At 41.5% G+C, this 26,742-nt stretch overlaps 2 protein-coding genes across 2 annotated transcripts in view; one reads left to right on the top strand and one right to left on the bottom strand.

Annotated features, from left to right (window-relative positions):
• Positions 1–26,742, bottom strand: part of MYOM1 (myomesin 1) — a 207,696-nt gene that overhangs the window by 179,745 nt on the left and 1,209 nt on the right. The window lies entirely within an intron of this gene.
• LOC125149160 (myosin regulatory light chain 12B) lies at positions 608–19,150 on the top strand. The gene is made up of 4 exons (XM_047827910.1): positions 608–933; positions 13,985–14,183; positions 17,418–17,579; positions 18,655–19,150. Exons 2-4 carry the CDS (start codon positions 14,000–14,002, stop codon positions 18,825–18,827), a joined length of 519 nt encoding a protein of 172 aa, XP_047683866.1. The 5' UTR covers positions 608–933; positions 13,985–13,999; the 3' UTR covers positions 18,828–19,150.

The following is a 26,742-nucleotide window of genomic DNA, read 5'->3' as shown; positions in this document are numbered from 1 at the left end:
CATTACCCAGAAATAGTGGCATTCATCTATATTAGAATGAGGGAAGTGAAGGTTATAGGCACAAACTTGTGTAATGTAGCTTCGTGGTTTCCTGTTTTGACGAAGAGCATTTTATAAATGTGTGTGCGCGTTAATTCTCTCATCTGTTGACCCAAGGAAAGCAAAAAACATTTTGAGCAAAACTTTCTTGTGGTTGTATGGAGAATGAAACAGTTATAGGCTAGCCGTGGTCTGTAAGGCCATAAACCTTATAATTTGAAGGCTAAATGATAGAACTCTGGCTGGAGCTCCGTTGAAAAAGAAAGGGTTTTCCAGCAGGCAGGAGTCCGCCCCGCCGCCGCCCTCTTACCTTCTGCAGTATTACGCGGGACGCACCCTAATTAGTTATTTTACTTCAAGTTCATAGGGAACTACGCGAGCTGTATTTTCATGTGCCAACTGTGGGAGCCCAGGGTGGGAGGCCTTCGGCACCCGGGACCCCCCAAATCCTGGGGAACCGCGCCACGCCCCACCCCACCGGGTCAAATTCCAAGCCCGGCCCGGCGCCCTGCAGCCCAGGAATGCGGAAGGGCCGCGGGAACCCGCCGCATAAGGCGGGGGAGGAGGGCGGGCCGCGGAGCTACAGCCGCACGCAGGAGGGGATGCAGCAGCCGATGCAACAGGCCACAGAAGACAACTAAAGCCCAGGCTGTGTTCTTCGGCCGCAGCCTCGCTCCTCGGCCGACACAGCGGGCTTCGCTCGGTCCTGAGCGAGAACCCCTCTTGCATCCCCCCGTCCCGAGTTGGATCTCGCCGCGCCTTCCGGTGCGCTTTCCGGTCCACTTCTCGAGGCAGGAAGTGCCGGGCGCCGCCACTGTAGTACCACAGCCGAGCGATCGTCGCCGTCGCTCGTCGTCTCGCGCAGGGCAGACCGGGCTCTGGTGTCTGGCGGCGGTGAGTGGCGCTCGCCCCGGCGCGCGACATCCCTCGGGCCTCCCCCCTGGCCCCCTCCCTTCCAGCCTCGCGCCCGCCGCCGGGACCCCGCCCCAATAGACCCGGACGCCGGGGACCGGGGGCTTCGGAACCTGTTGGGCTGGGCGAAGAGGGTTGATGAAGAGGCCCTGGCAGCGGCCGGGCCTGGGCCTGAACGTTGAGAGGCTGGGCAGCGCCAGGGCGAATGAAGCCGGGCTAAGGAGACGCCCTGCTGGAAGAGGTGGCTGGGTACCGGGCAGCGCGTAGACCGGCCCTGCGTCACCCGGGTGACTTCACACACCTGGTGCCTCCGACCTCCCCGCGGCCCCGCTGCCAGCACCTGCTCTGTGCCGCACACAGGGCTGGATGCTTTGGTGGGTGCAGGAGTCTAGTGGTGCGTGCTTCTTTGCATTAGGTGAAGTGTCCACGGAAACTGTTAAGAGAACCTGTACCGGAGTGCATGGTTGGTACAGGCTAAAATGGAACGATGCCCATAGGAGTTGTAACTCTCACTGTGTCTTGCATCTTGTAAAGATTCAGGTCATGCGTGTTGATGGAAGAAAAGGACAAATCACAAGTCAAGAAAGATTTCTGAAGAAAAAAATCGTAACCTCCTTGAAGACCTTAAATTCAGCTCTAGGAGGTAGAACTGAAGTGTTTCTGGCAGGATCTGTGGTAGGAGGTAACAAGAGGAAAATCTCAAAAGGTGGGAATTGTGTTGGGTGAAAAGGAGACAGTGGGGAGACCAGCCTGAATGGAACAAGAACTATAATGAGTAATAGGTGGGTATAAGGGTAGATAGGTAGGTAAGTGAGACGTTTTTATGGATGTCTTGAAAACTTGGCCAGAAATAACAGATTATGTAAGAGGCATTAGGCAGTCATTTTGGATTCATTACTAAGGGAGTAATATGAAGAAAGGGGTGCTTAGAAAATTAGTTTGGCAGCCTTTGTTTAAGATGGATTTGAAATGGTCTTTTCGTAAGAGAAGAATCATAGCATTTTAGAATTGAAAAGAACCTTAAAGATTATCTTGTGAAATAGATGACTTGTCTTATAGATTATCTTTCATTTTATAATTGAGGAAATTGAAACCCAGAGAAGCGAGATAATTTGCCCAAGGTCACTTGAAGGACTCACGTGTGCCTCTCATTTTCTTTGTAAGCATTAGGTGGACCCCACTGGGCCTCATAACTAAGTGCACAGCTTTTTGTTTGTTCAGGCACTGTTGAATGAAACAGCTTCTATATTGGATGGCTTGATGTTTGTTTATGCTTTAATGAGACTGAGTTTCGACAGGATAGACTGAAACTTCTGAAGGACAGATCCCCAGGTGAGGGTTGTGGGATTAGGAAAGATAAGAGGACTTAGAGCCCATAAATGGGGCTGATTGTCCCTCTCTTCTAGGATTCAAAGACGCCAAGTACCTAGGGATGCTTTTCCTTGCCAGCAGCGTTGGGATCTTCCTTACTCTGCATCTTTGCTGTGTGGTGGCATTGCTTGTTACCCCCAGCTAGCTACCCATGTTTTCATGACAGAGAATTTGAGCTGTCTAGATATAGGAGAAACGGGCTAGTGGTACAGCTCTGGAGCTAGACTTCCTGAGTACAGATCCTGAATTTAAACTCTACCATTTTCCAGGTGCTTGGGTGGCTCAATCAGGCATCTGACTCTTGATTTTGGCTCACGTCATGATCTCACAGTTCCTTAGTTCGAGCCTTGCTGTCAGGCTCTGCGCTGATAGCTTGGAGCCTGCTTGGGACACACTCACTCTCTCTCTCTCTCTCTCTCTCTCTCTCGCTCTCGCTCTCGCTCTCGCTCTCGCTCTCTTTCTCTCACTCTCTCTGCCTCTTCCCCACTTGCACTCTCTCTGTCTCTCTCTCTCTCTCTCAAAATAAATAAACTTTAAAATAAACTCTACCATTTTCTAGCTGTGTGGCTGCAGGCACAAATTGTTTATTCTCTTTGCCCTAATTCTCTCTTCTGAGAAATGGAGATAATAGCGCTTATATCATAAGTTGTGAGGATTAAATATGTTAATACATGTGAAATGCTTAGACCAGTGCCTAGCACATACTTAGCACTCAATTATTGTCTGTTATTAGCATTGTTTCTTCCAGGTGTGGAACAGGGGGTAACTGGTAAGTTTTGTTGAGGATCTCTTGAGGAAAAGTCCAGTGGAGTTTATGCTGAACCATGGGTAAATCATAGAGAAAAGATTTATTTTAGGAGTAAGATCCAGGATCTACTTTATAATGAATATAGGTATATGTAATTCTGTTTGTGATAGGAAGGAAGCATATGTATGTATTTGCTCTACAAATATTTATGGAGCACATGCCAAGTGTAAGGCAGTCTACTATACCACACAATCCAAGGTAAAAAAGGCTAAATGCCATAAAAATATATAGGTGAATGGCATGGCAAGAAAATATTACTGGGCAGTAAAAAAAGAATAAATCACAGATAAATGCAACAAGATAGATGAATCTCAAAAATTGAGATTTTGAGTGAAAGATATTTGAGATAGTGAAAGAAGTGAGGCATATAGAATATACACTGTATAATTCCATTTATAAGAATTTCAAAGACAGAATGAATTTATGGTTAAATTAATAAATTTCTGGTTTATAGAAATCTGAGCAATGGTTGCCTCTGGGAGAAGGTCATTGACTTGGAAGGAACTTTCTGGAGTGATGTTAACATTTATAACTTGATTGGGATGGTGGTTAGATAAGTGTTCACATTTACAAAAACTCATTTTTAAGATCTGTGCATTTCACCATATATACATTTCACTGCAATAAAACAAAATGATATGGGTGTTCAGGGGATGGAATGTTTACTGCCAACTGGGCATGATCATAAAACCCATAATTAAAAAATGACAGCATTATAACATGTGTGGTAAATACTAAAATATGTATGCTATGGGGAAAGTTTAGCTGGTACTAAGAGGAAAGCTGTAAAAATTGTGTTTGGCTCTTTAAAAAAATACATGTAATAATTTATAGAACTGATTACATATTTGCCTAAATATGTAGCATAAAAACAATGATATGTCATTAAGTATATGAGCTTAATTTTGTGGACTATTCTAGCTTGATTATATACTAAATTCCCCCTTATGATTACTGTTTTCAGACCGTTGCTCATGTATCCAGTCATTTGATCCTCCTAATTAGCACCAACATTAGTCTTGACTACAATAATGACCATGGGAATCCATGAGAAATTTCTAAAGATTTTGTTAGACCTTGGTGAGCATGAGAATTGAATTGGAAATGACTTTAGCTTTTAGCAGAACTGCTCTCTGGTCTTCTGCATTTACTGTCAGGTCTCACCTTCTGCCTCTGCTTACAAATTGGTCTGGCTAAAAGGAGACCCCCTAAGTATCCTGACCCTAAGTGTCTCCACTACCATTGTCCTGTAGCTTGGCTAAAACTTGAACTCTTCATCATCCTTTTGCTCACAAAACCATCTTCTCCTTCCTCCCCAGTTACCTCTTTTTTTTTTTTCTTTTTGTAAAGTAGGCTTCACGCCCAGCCGGGAGCCCAAACAACCTTGAGATCAAGACCTGAACTGAGATCAGGGGTCAGATGCTTAACCCACTGAACCGCCCAGGTGTTCCCCCAATTACCTCATTTTGGTTTTTTGACCAGTACCTGAGAAAAGCACAATAGTTCAAAGATAGAGCTTTTCAGGAAACTGCAATTAGGAAACAAGAACTAGCAAAACAGCATAGGAATCAGAAGAACAGGATAGTGTTGATGGGAATGTTGAGGAAGTGCTGATTCTATTGAAGTTAAAAGAGGAACCCATAGAAGGGGTGCCTGGCTGGCTCAGTCAGAGCATGCAACTCTTGATCTCAGGGGGTCATGAGCTCAAGCCCCACGTTGGGGATAGCAATTATTTAAAAATAAAGAAACTTCCAGGGTGCCTGGGTGGCTCAGTCAGTTCGGCCTCCGACTTCAGCTCAGGTCATGATCTCACAGTTCATGAGTTCAAGCCCCACATCAGGCTCTGTTGACAGTGAGGAGCCTGAAGCCTGCTTCCAGTTCTGTATCTCCCTCTGTCTGCCCCTCCCGTGCTCATGCTCTCTGTGTCTCTCTCTCTCCCAAAAGTAAATAAACATTAAAAAAATTTTTTTTTAAATAAATTTAAAGTAAATAGTATTATGAGTAATTGTGAGCTAACATTTAAAAATCTAGGGGCGCCTGAGTGGCGCAGTCGGTTAAGCGTCCGACTTCAGCCAGGTCACGATCTCGCGGTCCGTGAGTTCGAGCCCCATGTCAGGCTCTGGGCTGATGGCTCAGAGCCTGGAGCCCGTTTCCGATTCTGTGTCTCCCTCTCTCTCTGCCCCTCCCCCGTTCATGCTCTGTCTCTCTCTGTCCCAAAAATAAATAAACGTTGAAAAAAAAAATTTTTTTAAATCTAGATGCAATGGTTAAATTACTAGAGAAATATTTTTTAAATGCCAAAAGTTAGGAGTGCCTGGTTGGCTTGGTAGAGCATGTGACTCTTGATCTCAGGGTTGTAGGTTCGAGCCCCGTGTTGGGTATAGAGATTCCTTAAAAAAAAAAAAAAAAAAAAAAGGAACCCACAGAACTTGGAGAAATTGAATAGAAGGAATTAAAATTTTCTAACCAGGAATAGAAAGTTCCATATCCAATGTAAACTTGACTATGGCCATAATTCTGAAATAAAGGCATTTTCCTATTTTAATATTAAAGAGGTCAAGGAAACACAGTGGCTTTTTTTAGTTTTCTAGTACTATATAACAAATTATCTCAAACTCAGCACCTTAAAAAAGCAATAGTTTCTGAGGATCTGGTATTCCAAGGCAGCTGAGCTACTGGTTCTGAGTCTCATAAGGTTGCAATCCAGATGTCAGCCAGGTTTGCAGTCATCTGAAGGAAGACCAGTCTCCAAGATGGCTGACTCATATGGCTGATAAGTTGGTATTGGCAGCTGAAGAACCAGACACAAGAAAAGCTCTCTGTCCTCCTATTTACCTAAAAGCAGGGCATAAATTTGCATAGGTGTCCTTCCTCCCCTGTCTACCAGGAAGGACAAAGGTTACTCTCAGGAGACAACGTTAGCCTCTTATCAGCAGAGAAAGCCCTGATTAAATCTACCTAACAAGCCTTACCCTGTTTGCTTGCTTTTCCTGGTAACCTTCCGTCACTAGCCTCTTCCCCTCACACACACCTGTCTTCTTTGTCTTCAGCTGAAGATGATATTTAAGCTGAGTTATTTTCATTTAAAAAAAAATTTTTTTTAGACTGAGTTCTAAGCTACCTTTCTGAGTTGGCTTTTCCCTGGGTATCTCTGCTGTTACACATGTTAGTAAACTGTTTTCTTGTGAATATGTAATTACAGAAGTGGCAGCCAAGAACTCAAAAGGGTGGAAGGAAAATTATTTTACCTCTTTTCACAGGTCAACCCTTTCCACTGTTGGTGGGGACTGCGCAAGGGCATGAGAAATGTGGAGGCCCGTCTTGAAGTTTGGCTACCACCGTAGCCAAGGAACAAGTTCAGATGCTCTCAGAGGCCAGGCCATCACATAAACAAATACCAACTGTGACAGGAAGATGTAGGGAGTAGTGGGGATTCCTCACTGAATACTCATTATCTACAGGAACTTACAAATGCTGGTCAATTGATTCTTTATCATACAGTTTTTCAAGACATCTGAAAGTTGTTTTTATTAAAGTAAACTTAAGTTTTTTACAATGTTGGCAGGCTAACTCAGTTACTGAAGAAGGCATTTAAAAAGATCATCCCTGGGAGAAGTAAGTGAACCTCCCTGCGGACTGCATATAGTGTGGCAGCTGCCAGTTTGTGACTTCTGATCTACTTATTTTATTTTATAGATGAGGAAAGTGAGGCCCAGGAAAGCTAAAATGACCAAAGGTCATGTAACTAACTTGTGAATGACAGAACTAGAATTAGTGTCCAGCTCTCTAGCATCTCCATTAAGACATGACTAAGTTTTAAAAGAACTAAAAGAAACTCGATGCGTAAATAACCAGTGCCTTGTAAATGGCTAACTCATTGGTTCTCAACCCTCCTGAATGGAATCACCTGATGCATTTTTTTTAATTACAAATTCCTGGGCACCACCCATCATCATTCAGTTTCAGTTAGACCAAACTAGGACTTGGGCATCAGTTCTTTTTAAACTTCCAGGGTGATTCTAATGTGCAGCCAATATTGAAACCAGAAGGTTAACTGTTGTGAGAGACAGATTTACTTGTCATATGGCGACAGCCCCTAACTGACTTAGGATATAAAGAAGGAACCCTTAAAGGAATGTCAAGGAAGTCCTAGGTAGCTGACAGAATATGCTTCATAAAAGCCAATAAAGTCATATAGGCAGGATAAAGTTCACAAGCAATTTCTGCTTATTAGTAGTGATTATCATGCCCAAGTTTTGATTTACACAACAGTATCGCAGGTGATTTTGCAGACATTTAGATCATTATCTAAATATGTTGACACCACAGCCACATATACCAGTGTTCCTGTATCCCAACCCTTATAAGTTCTGTGAACACTACATACACCTTTAGTTCACTCTATATGAGAAATTTACAAAAATAATGACATATTTAAAGAGGAAGTGAGAAGTATTTACTGCTGTTGATGGTTCTTCATTAAATTACATGCTGGTTGATATGAGGGGATTTTTTTGCTGCTTTTTTTTTTTTTTTGTAATTACAGTTTAAGAGTGGAGTTTGGTTGTTGTTTCCTGCTTAACATTTATAAGTTGAACATTAACTTGGCAGTCCTAGATAAAGGTTTCAAGCCTTACCTATGATGTCAAACCAAGACCATGACTGACAGGAAATATTGTCACTTGTTTAAACCTACATTGCAGTTCCCATTTCACTGTGCAATTCTGTCCTGTATATTGGTTTCTCCAGTATCGTCTGAATTTATTGGAAAACTCAAGGATTTGAATTCAGAGGAAAGTCACTGCTCAGAAGTCAGTGTTAGATTGCATTGGTCATACTGAAAGTTTTTTATATTTTGTGGTAAGTTCAAGGGGCACCTGGGTGTCTCAGTCACTTAAGCATCTGACTCTTGATATCTGCCCAGCTGGTGATCTTGCTATGGCGAAATCAGGTTCTGTGTCAGGCTGAGCATGGAGCCTGCTTGGGGTTCTCTCTCTCCCTCTCTCAAATAAATAAATAAACTTAAAAAAAATTGTGGTAAACTAAAAATATCTAAAAGAATATTTAGTACAAAGTGAAAAATACAAAGTTAGAAATAGCCTTCAATAAATGGGGCTTGGCTCCCAGGTCTGCCACTAGGTGACCTTGGGAAAGTTATTTAATTGCTTTGATCTTCAGTTTCTACATTTGTGAAGCAGGTGTGTTAAGTTTAATGCACATAATGTGCCTAGCATGAGTCACTCAATAAATGGAATGGAGCCATAAGTTGAGTAGACCTTTAATTTTCTCCTTGGTCTTAAAGCATTTGGGGCTGGAAAAGTAGCAAGAACAAAAATATATAAGGTAACAAACTGCGTGGTGCCGTGGACACATACAAGCAGTTTGGTGTTACTGAAGGAAAAGTACAAAGCAGAGAATGGCTAGAGATAAGGCTGGAAAGGTCATTCTAGAGTATGGAAAGGAGGACCTTGTGTACCATGCTTAAGAACTTGTATTCTGTACTGTATGCAGTGGACAGCCAAAGATTTTTAAGGGAAAGATAAGGTCATATTCATATTCATGTGTTAGACACCACTGGCTGGAATTTAAAGGGCAGTTTAGAGGGATGAAGAAGCAAGAAGATAGGTTAGTTGGCCATAGAAATATATATTTTTTTAAGTTTATTTATTTGACAGAGGCAGAGACAGTATGAGTTGGGGAGGGGCAGAGAGAGAATCCCAAGAAAGCTCCGCACTACCAGCAGAGCCCGACATGGGGCTAGAACTCACGCAACCAATATCATGACCTGAGCTGAAACCAAGAGTCAGACGCTTAACTGACTAAGCCACACAGCACCCCGACATAGAAATATTCTACACAGAGATAATGAAGTCCCGTTTAGGGTGGTGGGAGAGGAAAGAGGAAGATGAGCAAATCTGAGAAATATTTAAGAGGTAGGGCTTGATTCATCAGGAAGAGGGATGAGTTGGGGATGATTCCTAAGTTTTTGGCTTGGTGAGTAGGTAAATGACAGAAAACTAAGACAATTTAGAAGTGGGAAGATAATGAATTCACTTTTCAACACATTGATTATGAGTGTCTGTGGGATGTCCAAATGAGTGCCTTTCATAAGCAGTTGGACGTTGGAGTCTGTAGCCAAGGGAAAGGTCAGGCCTGGTGATACATACAGATTTGGGAGCCATTGAATGTTGTCAGACCAGTGAGAGTTGATGAGATCATCCAAGGAAAGCAGAATGGAAAGAATTTTAATAAGCCATGGACTGCTAGAATATTGGGAAACATGAATACCTAGGTGAGTGGAGAAGATAAGAGCCTGACAAGAAAATGGAAGAGGACCAATCATAGAAAGAACTGAGAGAAGAGTACGTTGGTATCACCAAGTCAACCAAGTATTTAACATAAATGAACCTCTCCAGTATAACATTTACGAGTATCCCTCCTGAGAGTGATGAGGTTTTGGGGTGGGGTTTGTGAGGTCCGGAGCCAATGGACAAGAAAAAATTCTTGAAGTCTTTGGTGCAAAAAGGTGATTTTATTAAGGCATGGGGACAGGGCCTGTGCATTGTAAGTGTGGGGGGTTATGGGTTTATGGAGCTGGGGTAGAGGGAGTTTCCAAAGAGACTTTCACATACTAAAGACTTACTGGAGGCCTAGCTATTATTGTCAACCTAAGGTTGTTTTTCCCTCTAGCAAAGCATTAACATTAAGTCGCAGGGAGTTCCTGGACTTCAGGCTATGATGGGATTGCCTTTTTCTGGTAAACTAGTGGGGACTTTTATCAGTTTAACCATTTGGGTGTTTTTTGTTTGTTTATTTTTGGGTTTTTTGTCCTTTCCTGGTTTTGGGTAGCCTGGAGTGTCCAAGGAGTATCATACATGTCCCACCTGGGTGGGGGGTGGGGGGGAGCTGTTGGCCTGCACTTTGCCCTCAGCTTGCCCCATGTTACTTCATCAGGAGTGGAAGGTATACAAAGTTGGGAACCTTGCATTCTCTTTCCATTTTGGACAGTTCATTTCTACTGTTACTGTTCACCAAGGCCAAGAGGGATAAAATGGTGTCAGAGACAGCAGAGGGATCCAATGAGTTAGACTGGATTTGGCAGTTTGAAAGCAGTTGCAGTAGAGGGGAGAAAAGCCAGATTGTGGTGGGTTGAGAGTGAGTGGGAAGTGAGAAAGTAGAGAAAGCCAAGATACTTATCTCAGAAGAAAAGGAGAAAGAGGAATGTAGTTTCTTTTGGGGGTAGAGTTCTTTTGAGATTGATTGTTTTGCTACAACTTGGCTTCACTCTTCAGCAGATATTTTATTATCAGCTCATATTTTATGTGCGTATGTGTGTAGTGTCTATAGGTACCTTATATGTGTATAAATGTGTACTATTTTAACATGAAGTAATGAAAAATTTTTTTAATTTTTTTTAATGTTTATTTTTGAGAGAGAAGCAGAGAGAGAGGGAGACACAGAATCTAAAGCAGGCTCCAGGCTCCGAGCTGTCAGCACAGAGCGTGATGTGGGGCTTGAACCCACGAACCGTGAGATAATGACCCAAGCCAAAGTCGGATGCTTAACTGACTGAACCACCCAGGCGCCCCAGGAAGAAGAAAAAAAAAACAAAAAACTTTTAAAAGAAACTGTGGTGTTATATTGAGCCTATTATCTGCTCTGTAACATATTTTGATTAGGGTCATTTAGTGAATTGCTCTTGTCTTTCGCTTTCCTTCCCTGTTTCCTTCACTCTAGGGGTCAGACTTGGCTCACTATCTAAGGGCTTTTCCAGCCTTGTTGGTTACTTCCCCATTCTCTCTCACAGGCATTTCCCCTAATAAAAAAATTTTGCGTGTTTAATCTCATCTTGGCAGCAGCTTCCTGAACTCCAAATAAGCTTCAGAAATGCTTAAATATTTTGGGTAGCTGTAAGGTTAGCATGACACAACCAATTTTTTTTTAAATAAAAATTTACTCTTTGGGAGTTTTTTCTCAGTGACTATTACAAACATAATTTGTGGATACTGAGAGAACTAATTCTTGCCTTCCTATTTACTGTCTTATGTACATACTATGACTTGAAGAAATAGAATCTTAGGATTTTTAGCATGAAAAAATGTTAATCCAACAGTTTTGGAATGGGAAGAAGAATTAAAGCATAGTCAAGTGCCTTGCTGGTGGACCACATTCTGTCTCTAACCTTCAATATAACTAAGCTGAAATAAGCTAAGTTATAGGACAGAAGAGAAAATTAACATTTATTCAGGACAAGTATGTGGGGTAGGGAAGGAGTTGGAATGTTAGAATGAGAAACTCTAAGGCTGATGTACTTCAACCTGCACCACTAAGCCAAGCTTTAGAATACCCAGTGGTGTATTTTTTTGAATTGAAAAGAAAAGTAAACAATGTAGATTAAAAGTCCAAGACTCGAGCATGCAACTCTTGATCTCAGGGTTGTGAATTCAAGCCCCACATTGAGTGTAGAGATTACAATCTTAAAAACAGTACCAAAAAAATTAAGTCTAAGACTAAAAGTCCTAGAGACCCAGGTCCAAAATTGCCTTGGTCAGCCATTGTCCCATCTAGTCATCTGGTTTCACACTATGGGGCTACAGAATTAGAGAACAGTCCCCAAGACCACCCTCATTTCTGACACCGGTTGCAAGTTTGGGTCCCCAAATTTTGCTAGGATTCACAGAACTCATTAAAAGCTGTTATACTGTTAGTTATGGTTTATTACAGTAAAAGGGTTCAGATTGAAATCAGCCAAGGGAAGAGATGTATGTTGCATAGTCCAGGAGGGTTCCAAATGCAGAGCCCCCAGTTGTCCTCTTCCTTGGACAGTGTTGACCCCTCCTGGCAATAAGATGTGACAATATGCATGGTGTATTGCCAACTAGGAAGGCTTACTTGATCTCTGATATCCATAGTTTTTACTGGGGCTCTATCACATAAATACTGTCAGCAGCTCTGTGGCTGACCTCAGTCTCCAGCCCCTTGAGTGGTCAAACTGATAACACATGACCCAACGCCCCCACAATAAATTACATTATTAGGCTGTCTGATATGACCCAAGACCCTGATATCAGCAGGACATTCCACAGGCTTAGAGATTACCTCCCAGAAGCAGAGGGAAAAGGCCAAGACTCTCTTTGAGCAAAATTGTTTACTACACAGGGCCATTGATTTTATATTTTAACCTAAATAATACCTATCTCATAGGGCAATTGTGAAGATGGAATAAGACATTGGATTGAAAAATGGCTCTGGTGCCTCTGGGTTTTCCAAGATAATATGTAGCTAGTAATGGTGGAGCTGAGATTTGAACTCAGGACTTTCTAATCCCAAAGCTGATAGTATTTTTGTGTTGCGTTTATCTACATTATTTGAAACTGCAAATAAAAAATGGAATGAAATGTGTTTATTCTATTTGACATTTATGGGGTGCTTGGGTGGCTCAGTCAGCTAAACGTCCGACTTCAGCTCAGGTTATGAACTCAAGCCCCGCATTGGGCTCTGTGCTGAGAGCTCAGAGCCTGGAGCCTGCTTCAGATTCTGTGTCTCTGTCTCTCTCTGCCCCTCCCCCACTCATGCTCTGCCTCTCTCTGTCAAAAATAAACAAACATTTAAAAAAAAAAAAGACTTTAAATTATTAGTGGCTTTCAATAGAGTGTTGGAGGCTGCCACCAAAGCCATATTACAGAGAATTGAGGAGTGATTGAAAAGATGAGAAAATGAAAAATAGTTGAGTATTACACTGGTATTCTAAAAGTTTTGTCAAAGGAAAGGGGAAATGTCAAAGGAAGGGATGCAAGATTGAGTCGTAGGTTTTGGGATGCCTGGCTGGCTCAGTCAGTAGAGCATGTGACTCTTGATCTTAGGGTCCTGAGTTCGAGCTTCGCGTTGGGCATAGAGATGACTTTTAAAAAGCAATGAAAAAAGAGTAGCTTTTGATAATTTTTTAAAGATGAGAGCCTTTGAACATGTACCATACAGTGACTATACTAGTCTCTACAAATGTCCTCTCATTTAAGTCTCACTTGCACTGAACTAGAGGCTGTGTTTTGCTGTAAAACTGAAGATCGAGTGAGCTTCCCTGGTTTCCACACTGTTTTGAAAAACCAAGGCTCAGAGAGTTTATGCAACATTGGTAGTAAAATGGAGTAAAAAGAAGAGTGCCTATTGTATAGGATTGTTATGAGGATTCAATGGGACAGTCCTTGTAAAAAGTAAAATGTCAGCTTTGGAGCATTTCTCTTTAGGAGAGCCCCAAACCCTCTTAACGGTGCTTGGCACATAGTAAGCTACTCAGTAAATGCTGGCTATTGTATGTATTTTTAAACTAATTTCCACTCAATAAAAATGGGTTTCATGGAATTTGGGGACAACCTATATAATGATTTCTGTTTCTTAAAATTTTCAAAACTGCTTTTTTCCTAGCCATTTAACTGTCACATTGGAAATAAAGCTTAAATGTATATGTATTCTTACCCAATTGAAGTAATAATTCTACAGTAACCTATTTTTACTCACTGGGGTGCCTGGGTGGCTCAGTTGGTTAAGCATCTGACTCTTGATTTCTGCTCAGGTCATGATTTCATGGTTCGTGGGGTCAAACCCTACATCAGCACAGAGTCTACTTGGGAGTCTCTCTCTCTCTCTCTCTCTCTCTCTCTCTCTCCCTCTCTCCCATGCTCTCTCCCTGCCCCTCCCCCCCCACACCCTCCCCCCCCCCCCCCCCGTCACTCTCCCTCGAAATAAATATTCTTTTTAAAAGATATTTTTACTTGCTAACTTTTAGGTGTTACAGGTTCTTTTTTGTTTTATGTTTTATGCATTCTCCTTTGCTTTGTTTCTTCTTTTTAACTCTAGAATTAAATAGCCACCATGTCGAGCAAAAAGGCAAAGACCAAGACCACCAAGAAGCGTCCCCAGCGCGCAACATCCAACGTGTTCGCCATGTTTGACCAGTCACAGATTCAGGAATTCAAAGAGGCCTTCAACATGATTGATCAGAACAGAGATGGTTTCATTGACAAGGAAGATTTGCATGATATGCTTGCTTCTCTAGGTAGACTTTTATATCCTTAATATGCCCACTTCCCCAAAATAATAATTCAGTGTTTTCTGAATTATTTTTTGCATCATGAGTAAGTATTCCTCGAAGGCTTATTGAGAGATGTCTGGGTGGGAAGTGCCGTGTTGGGATTGGCCAGTCATAAGAGGATTTTATTTATAACTTTTTTATAATTGAAGAAAATAAAATGTAAAAATAACAAGATTTAAAGCAAACATAAACTGCCCTCTGGTTGTCTGGGCACCTTACTTGGTTTTATGGGTGTTAATTTATTATTCCTTGTATGATTTTGTTGTTTGTTGTGATCTTAAAAAGAAAGATGGGAGGGAAGGTGTTCCATGTTCTATCCCAAGTCAGCAGTGACTTTACAGTTGGAAATGGCAAACCTAGGAGTTCTCTATAGACTGGGCAGGGAAGGGAGTGCAGGTCACAGATAGCCTACAGTTAGGCTCTGTCTGCACTCTGGAATTTTCTTATGTTTGACTGTTAGCCAGAACAGGGGCCACAGGGCAAAAAATGAGGGTGTTATTTTTTTTCCTCTTAGTAACACAACATAATTTTGTTCCTCTATTTTATTTTTTTTTTCTGATATATTATTTTGAAAAAAACACTTTTTAAGATTTTATTTTTAAGTAATCTGTATGCCCAACGTGGGGCTTGAACTCATGGTGCCAAGATCAAGAGGTATATGCTCAAAAAAAATAAAAATAAAAAAACCGAAGGTGCAATGCTCTTTTGACTGAGCTAGCCAGGAGTCCCTATTTTGAAAATTTTTAAGCCTGCAAAAAGTTGAAAGAACAGTGTAATGAACACGCATACACCCTTTACCTAGATGCACCAATAGTTAACATTTTGCAACATTTTCTTTAGTCAGAGTGAGAGTAGAATCAGGATACTGAACTAAGTCGTTGCCTTGGAGGTAGTTTGGATCCCAGTGCTTTTCACACTCAAAATAGCTAAGTGTACGCTTTTTGGGCGCGCCACTAGTGAAGAAGGCCACAGAAGAAAATTGAAGGACTTAGTTGTATTACAAAGATTGAACACTCAAACCTGTGCCCTCTCATAATAGATGCTCAGTTAATTTTTGTTGGATGAGTGAGGGATGGTAGAGTAAGAGGCTGACTTTGGGGCCTTCCATTTTGGGGAGCCCCATGCCTTTAAAGATACGTATTTATTTATCTTTCAGATCAACAAATTATATTGGATGCCTTGAATGGGTTCATAGGTGCTTAGCCTAAACCAATTCATTTTTAATCCCTGTGTCTTTCCTGTACCCATGTTCTCTTGACACCTTTGGGTTAGACTTTTTCCCAAAAAATTGGGGCAAGAGAGTTGAATTAAACTTGAAGGTAGAAAAGTAGATCTTTTTAGCTCCTTTCACTTACTCAGTGAATCTTAAAATTAATGTTGGGCTAATTTTTGTATTGGTATGTTGAATAGGTGTAATGAGTGAGACAAGTAATCTATAGTAAGACAGATGCCAACTTGGCATTCATATTTCACCCAAACTCCCAGGATGAAAACTACGTATGAACCACAGTTCTAGATTTGATTGTTAGCACTTGGTTGGGTATAATATTCTCCTTAGATATGAACATCTAACTTAAGATATTCTTTTCATAAGAATCATTACAAACAATGTTGGGAGGGACTTTTCAGAAACCAAGTTTAACCAGTCCATTTTACAGATCAAAAAAATAAACCCTAGACAACTGCCTCCTTTTCTCAAGTAACAAAGCTAGTGGCAGAACTGGTATTGAAACCCACAATTCTAGATGCTTCCTTCTTTCACAGCTACTTTTCCTATACCATGGGGGGGGGGGGCCTCACAAATGCCTGGACAAAGAGGAGCCCTTTGTTATTCCTACCGTGACTGGCCCTTCCCGGGGACTTTCTCCTAACTTCAAAGGAAGGGTCAGGGGAATCTCCCTACATGGGGAGAAGCTTTCTTAGTTGGAACCGAGATTAAGATTTCCCATTATGAGCAATACTAAACTAGTTCCGCCATATGAGTAAACAGCATTTGCATATATGTCTGGCCACTGAGTAATAGATACTATTGTTTAAAATGAGCTCAGGATTCTAAGCCAACTTAGTAGTTTTAGCTTAAATGACCAACTTATAAATAAAATTTTTGAAAATACTAATTCATGGGCAACTGTGCCACAATTGGAAATATGAATATTTCGAGACGCCTGGGTGGCTCAGTCGGGTTAAGCATCTGACTTCAGTTCAGGTCATGATCTCATAGTTTCTGAGTTCAAGCCCCACATCGGGCTCTCTGCTGTCAGTGCTGAGCCCACTTCAGATCCTCTGTCCCCCGTCCTCCCTGCCTCTCTCTCAAAAATAAACATTTAAAAAAAGAAATATGAATTATTTCAAATTTTTAAACAACTGGCATTGAAATGCCCTGATGGACCTTTAACGTTATCAACATTCAAGATGTAAAACTGTGGCATTGCCTGGTTCATGGGTTCAGGTGCTTGTTTTTCTTTGTTTGTTTGTTTGTTTGTTTTTAGAAAGGGTGCTAGCATGTAAGCAACAGAGGGGCAGAGGGAGAGGGAGAAAGAGAGAATCCCAAGCAGGTGCCACGTCTAGTGCAGAGCCTGATGCAGGGCTCAATCTTACCACTATAATATCTTGACCTGAGTTGGAATCAGAAGTCCAGTGCCTAACTGAACCACGCAGCTGCCCCTCTGGTGCTTGTTTTTTAAAAATTTTTTTTTTTCTTCAACGTTTTTATTTATTTTTGGGACAGAGAGAGACAGAGCATGAACGGGGGAGGGGCAGAGAGAGAGGGAGACACAGAATCGGAAACAGGCTCCAGGCTCCGAGCCATCAGCCCAGAGCCTGACGCGGGGCTCGAACTCACGGACCGCGAGATCGTGACCTGGCTGAAGTCGGACGCTTAACCGACTGCGCCACCCAGGCGCCCCTCTGGTGCTTGTTTTTGATGAAAAATAGTGAAGGAAAAGTTGCAGAAAGTATCAATGAATGAAAAGCATGCAACCTAAGCCCACAATACATTTTTATAATGATGTATCAAAGATTTTTTTACATTGTCAAAAATTTGTCTTTTTAAAATGTCCTTATTGCAAGTTAATTGAAAAAATAGTTTCATGTGATGATGATGTAACTTAAAAATATGCTGGGAGCATAACAATAACAAATAATTATGTGTTGAAATGAGTTCTTTGTCCTTAAATGTTAAAATGTAAAATCTTACAGGGAAGAATCCAACCGATGCATACCTTGATGCCATGATGAATGAGGCTCCGGGGCCCATAAATTTCACCATGTTCCTTACGATGTTTGGTGAGAAATTAAACGGCACAGATCCGGAAGATGTCATCAGAAATGCTTTTGCTTGCTTTGATGAAGAAGCAACTGGTGAGTGCTCTTTGTTCATGCCCACCCTCATTCCAGACTATATGAAATACTTCTTAGGAAATTAAAAAACCGAGTAAAATATAACTTTATTTATTAAAGTTTATTGATTTTGAGAGAGAGAAAGAGTGCGGTTGAGACAGGGCAGAGAGAGAGGGAGAGAGAGCATCCCAAGTAGACCCTGCACTGTTAGCACAGAGCCCAACATGGGGCTCAACCCACAAACCACAAAATCATGACCTGAGCTGAAGTCGGACACTTAACCGACTGAGCCACACAGACGCAACCCCCCCCTTTTTTTTTTAATAAAATATAACTTAAAAAAAAAATGAATCAACTATCATTTATAGTAGGACAGTATGACCGAGAATGGGTAGGTCACAGGTATGTGGGTCATAAAGCTCCCGGTTTGAGGTGTTAATCTTTGAATTTGGTTCTGAGCTTCCTGAAAGCCAAATGGAGAATTGTCTGTTGAATAGTATTTCTTAGACAATAAAACTACTTCTTCAAGAGACTGTCAGTCTCTCCAGAAATTATAGGGAACTAACTTGAACAATTAAAATATTTTTTTCTCTCTCATTTTAAATCGTAAAGCCTAGCTATTCACATTTTCTTACTCCTCCCCTTTTCCCCTTTCCTTTCCATTAACCGTCTCCTCAGCCACCCACACACTTCCTCAGATGTACCTTGCAACCTCCTTCCTGCTTTCGTCTCCAGACTTGTCATAACCACACTACCCCTCTGGCACATTTGGTCTTGGCCGGTACTGTCCATTTTTCGGGGAAACTGCCTTTTTGTTTTCCTTTACATCTCTGAAATACAGAGGGTTTTTGTTTTCCTCCTCTAGAGAAAAACACTTGCTTCAAATTAATTGTGTAAGCATTATAACCTATAAACTGAGCCTTTAAAATGAAAGAACTCTCAAAGATGATGTAGTTACATATTGCCTTAGTTCGCTAGTTTCTTTTGTTCACATAAACGTGGATATTCTGAAATATTTTGTAACACTGACCTAGCTTAGAAATGAACCATTCAGTGCCAGAAAGTGTTCGTGACTCCCGTTTCTACTGCCTTCCAGGCACCATCCAGGAAGACTACCTGAGAGAGCTGCTGACAACGATGGGAGACCGGTTTACGGATGAAGAGGTGGACGAGCTGTACAGAGAAGCGCCTATCGACAAAAAGGGGAATTTCAATTACATCGAGTTCACGCGCATCCTTAAACATGGAGCAAAAGACAAAGATGATTGAAAGAACTTCAGCTAAAACCTTCCAATTGCTTTGTCTTCCTCTGTTTTATCTCCCAGACACTGTCCCCCTCACCCGCATAGACCTGTTGCATGCAACTTAGTTTCACGGCTTTGCCTCTTTTTTTGATGTATTTATTCTAGACCTTTCTGCCATTTAGCACTTGTATAATCAGACTGCAAATGGGGTTGAGGTTGTAAATTGTTCTGAAAAAGAGATTGCGAATAAAAATCAACAAATGTGAAAGCCCAGGAAAATATATCCGGTATTTCTGGTTTTGCTGGATTTTTACATTTTTATATAATAAAACACTATTTTGAAATAAAGATTATGGTGACTCAAATGGAATATAATGGAAAGTAGTTGGGGCAGTCTTTTTTTTTTTTTTTTTTTTTTTTTTCAGATTTTCAAGTTCACAGATTTCAAATTTCATGGTAAAGCTGATTTTTCAGTTATGTGGGATAATGTTCTTCAGAACTTAAAAAAAAATTTTTTTTAATGTCTATTTATTTTTGAGATAGAGAGAGACACAGAGTGTGAGCGGGGGAGGGTCAGAGAGAGAGGGAGACACAGAGTCCGAATCGGGCTCCAGTCTCTGAGCTGTCAGCACAGAGCCCGACGTGGGGCTCAAACTCACAAAGTTTGTGAGATCATGACGTGAGCCGAAGTCGGCCTCCCAACTGACTGAGCCACCCAGGTGCCCTTCAGAGCAAATTAACATCATTTTAAGTACAAATTAACATCATTATTCAGTAAAAACTCATACCTTTATGTTTTTAATGCTTTTTAGTAAGGCAGATGTTTATTGAATGATAAATATAGAATATATCTGAGGAAACATTGAACAGTTTATGGATCTTAGAGCCTAAGAAGATTCTGATGAATAGTGAAGGAACATTTGCTATGTGTGAAGCACTGCACACAGATGACTTTCACTGACTTCCCGACAATCTTGTGAGATAGATTTTTATTAGTGCTGTATTTCAGGTGAGGGAACTGAGTTCTGCATAGTTGAGTGATTGATCAGAGTCACTTGTGGTAAGTGAGAGGTGGGATTCCAACCTGGGTGCCTAACTCCAGAGTTTATAGTCCTGCAAAAAGCCCCAAATGCTTAAAAGGTCAAGACATGTCCATTACATTCTAACATAATTTTGTAGTCATTGAAATTTAAAATAACTTGCAGAAATTGATTTGAACAGAATTTCAGGAAAGTATCCAGTTAAAAAACAGATTTTAAGCAATACTATGTTTGAAGGCAGTTCATGTAGTATATAAACTATAGACTACAGGCAAGGACTGAAGAACAGACAAGGCTGCTATGGAGTTCATTTAAAATCCTCAAAGCCAGACAATAGAGAAAAAAACCTTAAAAAAAAAACCAAACTAGGTTTTCCCAATTTTGTTCAACACCTCTCCCTCTCTTAAAAGTGTTGTTTCGCGGGGCGCCTGGGTGGCGCAGTCGGTTAAGCGTCCGACTTCAGCCAGGTCACGATCTCACGGTCCGTGAGTTCGAGCCCCGCGTCGGGCTCTGGGCTGATGGCTCAGAGCCTGGAGCCTGTTTCCGATTCTGTGTCTGCCTCTCTCTCTGCCCCTCCCCCATTCATGCTCTGTCTCTCTCTGTCCGAAAAATAAATAAACGTTGAAAAAAAAAAATTAAAAAAAAAAAAAGTGTTGTTTCGGTATTTTATCTGCTAGAAATCAATGCATTTACATACCATGTAATACTTGACGCCACTTAATTTTTCTGGGCTTCCTTTCCATCCTCTTTAAAATGAGTGAGCAGTTTCACTGTCATGGTCTAGTGTAGTACTCTGCACTTCATGAGAGCTTTCACATTTATCATCTGATCCTCACAGCACACGAGGTAGATAGGGCAGATGTTATTCCTGCTTTTTTTATGAGAGCTGAAGTTGAGAAAAGCCAAAGCACGTGTCCAAGCTTAAGGTCACCATGCGGTATCAAACCAGGTGGACAATCGTTATATGTTTAAGAAAAGGGGAAAATCTGAGATAATCTTGATCGTCATTAAACCAATATTTATCAGTCACCTGTTATGTACCAGGCACTTTTTTTTTAACATTTATATTTGAGAGAGAAACAGCACGAGTGGGGGAAGGGCAGAAAGATAGGGAGACACAGAATCTGAAGCAGACTCTAGGCTCTTGAGCGGTCAGCACAGAACCCCACGTGGGGCTCAAACCCACGAACTGAGATCATGATCTGAGTCAAAGTCGGATGCTAAACTGACTGAGCCACTCAGGTGTCCCTGCCAGGCATGGTTCTAAGTTTTGGGGGTAACTGGGGGGGGGGGGCAGGACAAAGGTGCTGCCCTCTTGGAGCTCACATTCACTGATGAGAGGCAGGGTCAGTAAGCCATATCACATAAGTGCTGTGGGACAAAGAACAGAGCAAGTGTAGCAGAGGGCCTCTGAGAAGTGACATTAAGCAGAGATCCGCATGACAAGAAAGAGGTTCCCCTCTTACCACTCACAAGACTCCTTTCAGGGCATGCTATAGCAAGAGCATTGGGAGAGCACAGAAGGACAAGGGTGGTATTTGCTGTTTAGTCTAAGTGCGGAATCCTAGGGCTTTGGGCAGTGAAGAAATGTGAGATTTTTAAAAACTTAACCTTGCTGCTGTGTATGGAAAGGAGGGGCAAGGAGCGTCTGGGTGGCTCAGTCAGTTAAGGGTCTGACTCTTGCTCTCAGCTCAGGTCATGATCTCAGGGTCTTGAGTTCAAGCCCTGCGTTGGGCTCCGTGCTGGGTGTGAAGCCTACTTAAAAGAAAAGAAAAGAGAGGACAGAGGAGGGGAGAAGCGGAGAGGAAAGGAGAGGAAAGGAAAGGAAAGGAAAGAAAGGAGGGGCTAGAGTAGAAACAAAAACAATAAGGTTTCCAGTTAGGAGACTACCGCTGTCATCCAGGTAAGACACAAGGGCGGCTCAGACTACCTAAATAGTAGAGGAGGTGGTTGTAAAACATCTCTCCTTGTCTATTTCATCTCCTTCAACCCTGCCTTGTCGCTGTCTCCCTAATATTATTCTAACTGCCATCAAGCTTTTTAAAAATCAGTTGTTCTTAATATCTTATGTTGACCTGCCTATCCCATTCTGTTTCCTATAGTATCTATAAAGAGAGTTGTGGAATCCGGGAATAGAAGGCACCTAGGTTAGGACCTTGTTCTTTTCTGGTCAATAAATAAATGAAAACTCTACACAGTATCGTTCTCTTTTTTGAGAATCACATAGTGATGGTCTCTTAAGTTGACAGTTGATCTTCTGGCTATCACACTGGGGATGTGTGGATGTTTGTGTATAATCATGCAGTTGAAACTGTGCTGAATGTTTACTATGTACTAAGCATGTTACCCTACTGCCCTTTGAGATAGGGACTGTATTTGTATTACTCCTGTTCTAAAAATGAAGCACTGAGGAGCAGAGAAGTACCTTCCCAAGGTTACACAGCTGGTGGGCAATGGGGCTGTTGAGTTCTGGCAGTCTAGTTCCAGAACCTGCCCTCCCAGGAAAATGATTACTGGGAATAACACCATTTAGTTTCTTACCATCATCAAAGAAGATTCAAAACTCTAGGAGGTGGATAAGGTAGGCATTGTTAACCAGTTTTACAGGTGAGAATACTGAGTTACAGAAGTTCCCTGACTTGCTCAACTTGATATAACTGGACAGTGTCTGAGCCAAGACTAGCTTCTAAGCTTTTTGAGTGAGATGGAGTGCTTCTCATGAAACCTACCATTTCCTAATTAAATAATGCCAGTAGCCTGACCAAAGTTTTTTTCTAATTTGTAAATTTATGTGACTATACTATCATATATATGAAAGCCATTAATATTTTAAAAATTAAATTATATTTATACATTTAGTGGATTATCTTTCCTAATAAAATAATTGTATAAAATAAATTTTAAAGTTCAGCAATACATATATGAATAAATACTTAAATGATGAATTTCCTTGATCGTAAATGGACTTTTTTTTACACTTCAATGCTTTTGAAAACAAGATGTCTTACAATCACTGTACATATTTAATATTGTTCATCCTGAAAAGTAATTGTGTTGGTTGGTGTTGCCTCTCAAAACTGATAGGTCTTAAAAGATAAACAGTGTTTGAAAATCTGACAGGAATAGGGTGTGTAAATATGTCATCTGGGAAATATGAATGAGGATGTAAAAGTCTATCACATACTGAAATTTTGAGAAAAGTTTTCTTGGACAGAAAAGTGCTGAGGATCACAGATGGCACACATCACACTCTTGTCATATGCAATTTTAGAGACAATAACCGTAAGTGTCACTAGATGGCACTATTATTCTTAGGTAGTGTAGTAACTTATTCCTTAATGAACTTGAAAGTGATAAAGCAGGAGTATAAATTTGTAGAGTATTCATCCCAATAATGCTGTAACATTGTCAAAATTGTTTCTTAAAGAGATAGAATAACAAAGTCTATTGCAGTGAAATTCATATTATTTTGTGAACCCCAAAATCCAGGGAGCAATCTCTCGGACTCCTTTTTACAAAGCTGTATCATTCATTCATTCTTTCCATCAATCATTCATCCACTTACAAACATGTATTGAGTGTACAGAAAAATGCCAAGATCTCAGCAATGCTCTGGTTGTTTTCACACTGAAGAAAAAGGACTTTTGTCAAAAGTAAGATTATGGCCTTTGCTCTCATAAAACCTAACTCCTCCACTTACTGGCGGTGTCATCTTGTGCGAGTCAGTATTATTATTATCACTTCTATTTTAGAGCTGAGAAGGCTGAGACACAGAGCCAGTGGATGGGTATGAAAATACTTTGTAAAATCATGCTCTGTATATGAATACTATTAGTATGTCAAGAATGTTGCCAGCTATTTCTATTAATTCCCTGTAAGATGCTCCATTAAGTCACACAATCTAAGCATATAAAGATCAGCCCCTGCACAAATGACCATGAGACAGCTTCTCAGTGCAGCTGCTCCCTGCCTCTACTTACCTCTTGGAAATACTGTCAGACCCAGAAATGAGGTTGAGAGATCTGAAGTGTTCTGGCAGGATACCAGGAGTATGTTGTGGGGTGTGTATGAGTGGGTGTGTTTAGATAGAAAAAGTTGTTTCCACAAGTCTTGTGGGAAGCCAACCGAATCTTTTACTGGTCCCGCTTGTGCTACAGTTGACGTTGCTCCCAGCGTACAATACTGCCTTTCAGACACCCGTTCTGAACGAACATGATGATGAAGCATATTTCCTCACGGATGATGCTAACTAGCACAGCAAAACTGAATGTGAATACTTTATTCACATTTTGTAATAATCTGAGTGTAGACTGACAATGGCTCATTTTAGGAGGTTGTGCTCATTGTGCTTTTCTCAAGTTATCTTCTTTTTTTAAAAATTTGTTAATGTTGGGGCACCTGGGTGGCTCAGTCGGTTGAGCGGCCGACTTCGGCTCAGGTCATGATCTCGAGGTCCATGAGTTTGAGCCCCGCGTCGGGCTCTGTGCTGACAGTCAGAGCCTGGAGCCTGTTTCAGATTCTGTGTCTCCCTCTCTCTGACCCTCCCCCGTTCATGCTCTGTCTCTCTCTGTCTCAAAAAAATAAACGTTAAATTTAAAAAAAAAAAAAAAAAAAAAAAATTTGTTAATGTTTATTTATTTTTGAGAGAGAGAGAGAGAGAGAGAGAGAGAGAGAGAGAGTGGGGGAGGGGCAGAGAGAGAGAGAGACAGAATCTGAAGCAGGCCCCAGGCTCTGAGCTGGTAGCACAGGGCCCAATGTGGGGCTTGACCTGAGTTGAAGGCACACGCTTAACCGACGGAGCCACCCAGGTGCCCCTCAAGTTATCTTCTTAGGTGTGATCTATTTATTCAGTTCTTATTTACCCACTCAGATATTATGTCCCAGTGCTGTGGGCGACATAAATATTCTGACCCTCCTCGGGCCCTCCTAGAAGTGTCAGACCACCTAGTACTCTGGATCCAGGTAAGAAAGGTTGGTTCTCTCCCTTTAGAGAACCCCAAACACAGCTGTGCTCTGTGGCCGTGCTGAGGCTACAGCTGATGGCCTAACAGCTCACCAAAGAGGAAAAAGGTGGTTTTTACAAAATGCTTGCTCTGACAGTGATGTTTGTTTTCCCAGCACTACCATTGTTTCCTTCAGACCTGCAAACAACGGTAGCTAAGAACTCAAGTAAACATGTAAAAGAGAAAAACCTCAATTTTATTATTTATTTATTTTTAATGTTTATTTTATTTTTGAGAGAGACAGAGACTGAGACAGAGACAGAGACAGAGACAGAGACAGAGACAGAGACAGAGTGTGAATAAGGGAGGGGCAGAGAGAGAGGGAGACACAGAATCTGAAGAGGCTCCAGGCTCTGAGCTGTCAGCACAGAGCCCAACAAGGGACTCAAACTCACAAGCCGTGAAATCATGACCTGAGCCGAAGTCCTCCAGAGGCTTAACCGACTGAGCCACCCAGGCACCCTGAAAAACCTCGATATTAAAAGTTACATTGAAAATATTCAAGGGGTGCCTGGGTTGCTCACTCGGTTAAGCAACCTACTCTTGATTTCAGCTCAGGTCATGATCTCGGGTTGAGAGACTGAGCCCCAGGCTCCACCCCGCTTCCTCTCTCTCTCCCTCTTTCTGTCCCTCCCCTGCTCATGCCCTCTCTCTTTCTCTCTCTGTCTCAAAATAAATAAGTAAAACTTAAAACAATTAAGATTTCCTGCTTATTTTGGAGATAGAAAAATAAATTCAGCATATTCTCTAGTTAGGTTCCTACCAGGTTATAAGCAGTTGAGAGGTGGGTCCACTTGCTGAAAGTCACTGAGAGAGAGAGAGGGAGAGAGAGAGACACAGAGAGAGAGAGAGAGAGAGAGAGAGAGAGAGAGAGAGAGAAAAGAGTCCCCACTTCTCAGGTCAGAAGATTAAGGCCTCTAATCTCTCAAATCTCCCTGGAGGCCATCATAGCCATTTGTGGCAGAAGGAGCCTCCTCCTCCAGGCTCTCGGAAGCTTCCACGACCTCCTTCCCCTCACCCAGTTTATCAGGCAGTAAAACTGGCCACTTTACCCCTTTGTTTTCAAATTGCCCTTGAGCTCAACACCCTCCCTCTCACTTTTCCCCACACAGAGTTTTTACACCTTTGAGGCCCAAACCTTGAAAAGTACATACAAAGAGACAAGAATCTGTAAACAGAGAAGCCAAGAGGGAACAATGCCTACATTCATGGGAAGAAAGACAGCAATCTCAGAAAACAATCATAATGGCGAATTTTTCATCAGTGATTCTGAGAAACTTCCCCAGAAAAAAGATTTATGTCTCAGTCTCTCTCCTTACCCTCATTTCAGGTGTTTAAGAGAACCAGGGATTTTTTTTGTAGCACGCTTCTTGAACTATGTCACATTCATGTAACATTTCCCCCCCCTACTTTGTTTATGAGTCTGCCTATTTCTTTCCCTATTAAAAGACAGAAAGAGTCTATAGCTCCAACCTCTTCCACAACATCAACCCAAGGAGAGCAGGGACCTCTCTTTATCTAATTGTCTTTCCATGCAGAATGGGAGATCCATGAATAGTATTTGAGCAGCTGATCTGAAGCAAATCCACCATGTACTCCCCAGAAAGGGGAGGAAGGAAAACCCTTCACCCATCCAAGATGGTCGTCTTGGAAAGATGTGCAAATCCAGGCTAGCCCTACAAGTTGGCAGGATTGACCAAGAATGGAGTGAATAAAGTGAAATCGAGGGTAAATGGGTGTGATCAAATTATTACAAAGAGGAAACAGACAAAATCACTTTAAAGAGATGAAACGCAAGCATTTGTACTCCCACCACAATTGTGGGGATGGAAGAGGTTAGTATTTTTGCTTTTCAGTACATATCCATCTTTATATGCATATGATTTTTGTTGTGATT

This window comes from Prionailurus viverrinus, chromosome D3, assembly GCF_022837055.1.
Source record: "Prionailurus viverrinus isolate Anna chromosome D3, UM_Priviv_1.0, whole genome shotgun sequence".
NCBI classification, from domain to species: domain Eukaryota; kingdom Metazoa; phylum Chordata; class Mammalia; order Carnivora; family Felidae; genus Prionailurus; species Prionailurus viverrinus.
Note: the sequence above shows the minus strand (reverse complement) of the source record. Positions and strands in the feature narration are given on the sequence as shown.

Coding starts and splice junctions, on each gene's coding strand:
- LOC125149160 (XM_047827910.1), top strand. CDS start 14,000: ATGTCGAGCAAAAAGGCAAAGACCAAGACCACCAAGAAGCGTCCCCAG. Junction 14,184..17,417: donor TGATATGCTTGCTTCTCTAG/GTAGACTTTTAT, acceptor AAAATCTTACAG/GGAAGAATCCAACCGATGCA. Junction 17,580..18,654: donor CTTTGATGAAGAAGCAACTG/GTGAGTGCTCTT, acceptor ACTGCCTTCCAG/GCACCATCCAGGAAGACTAC.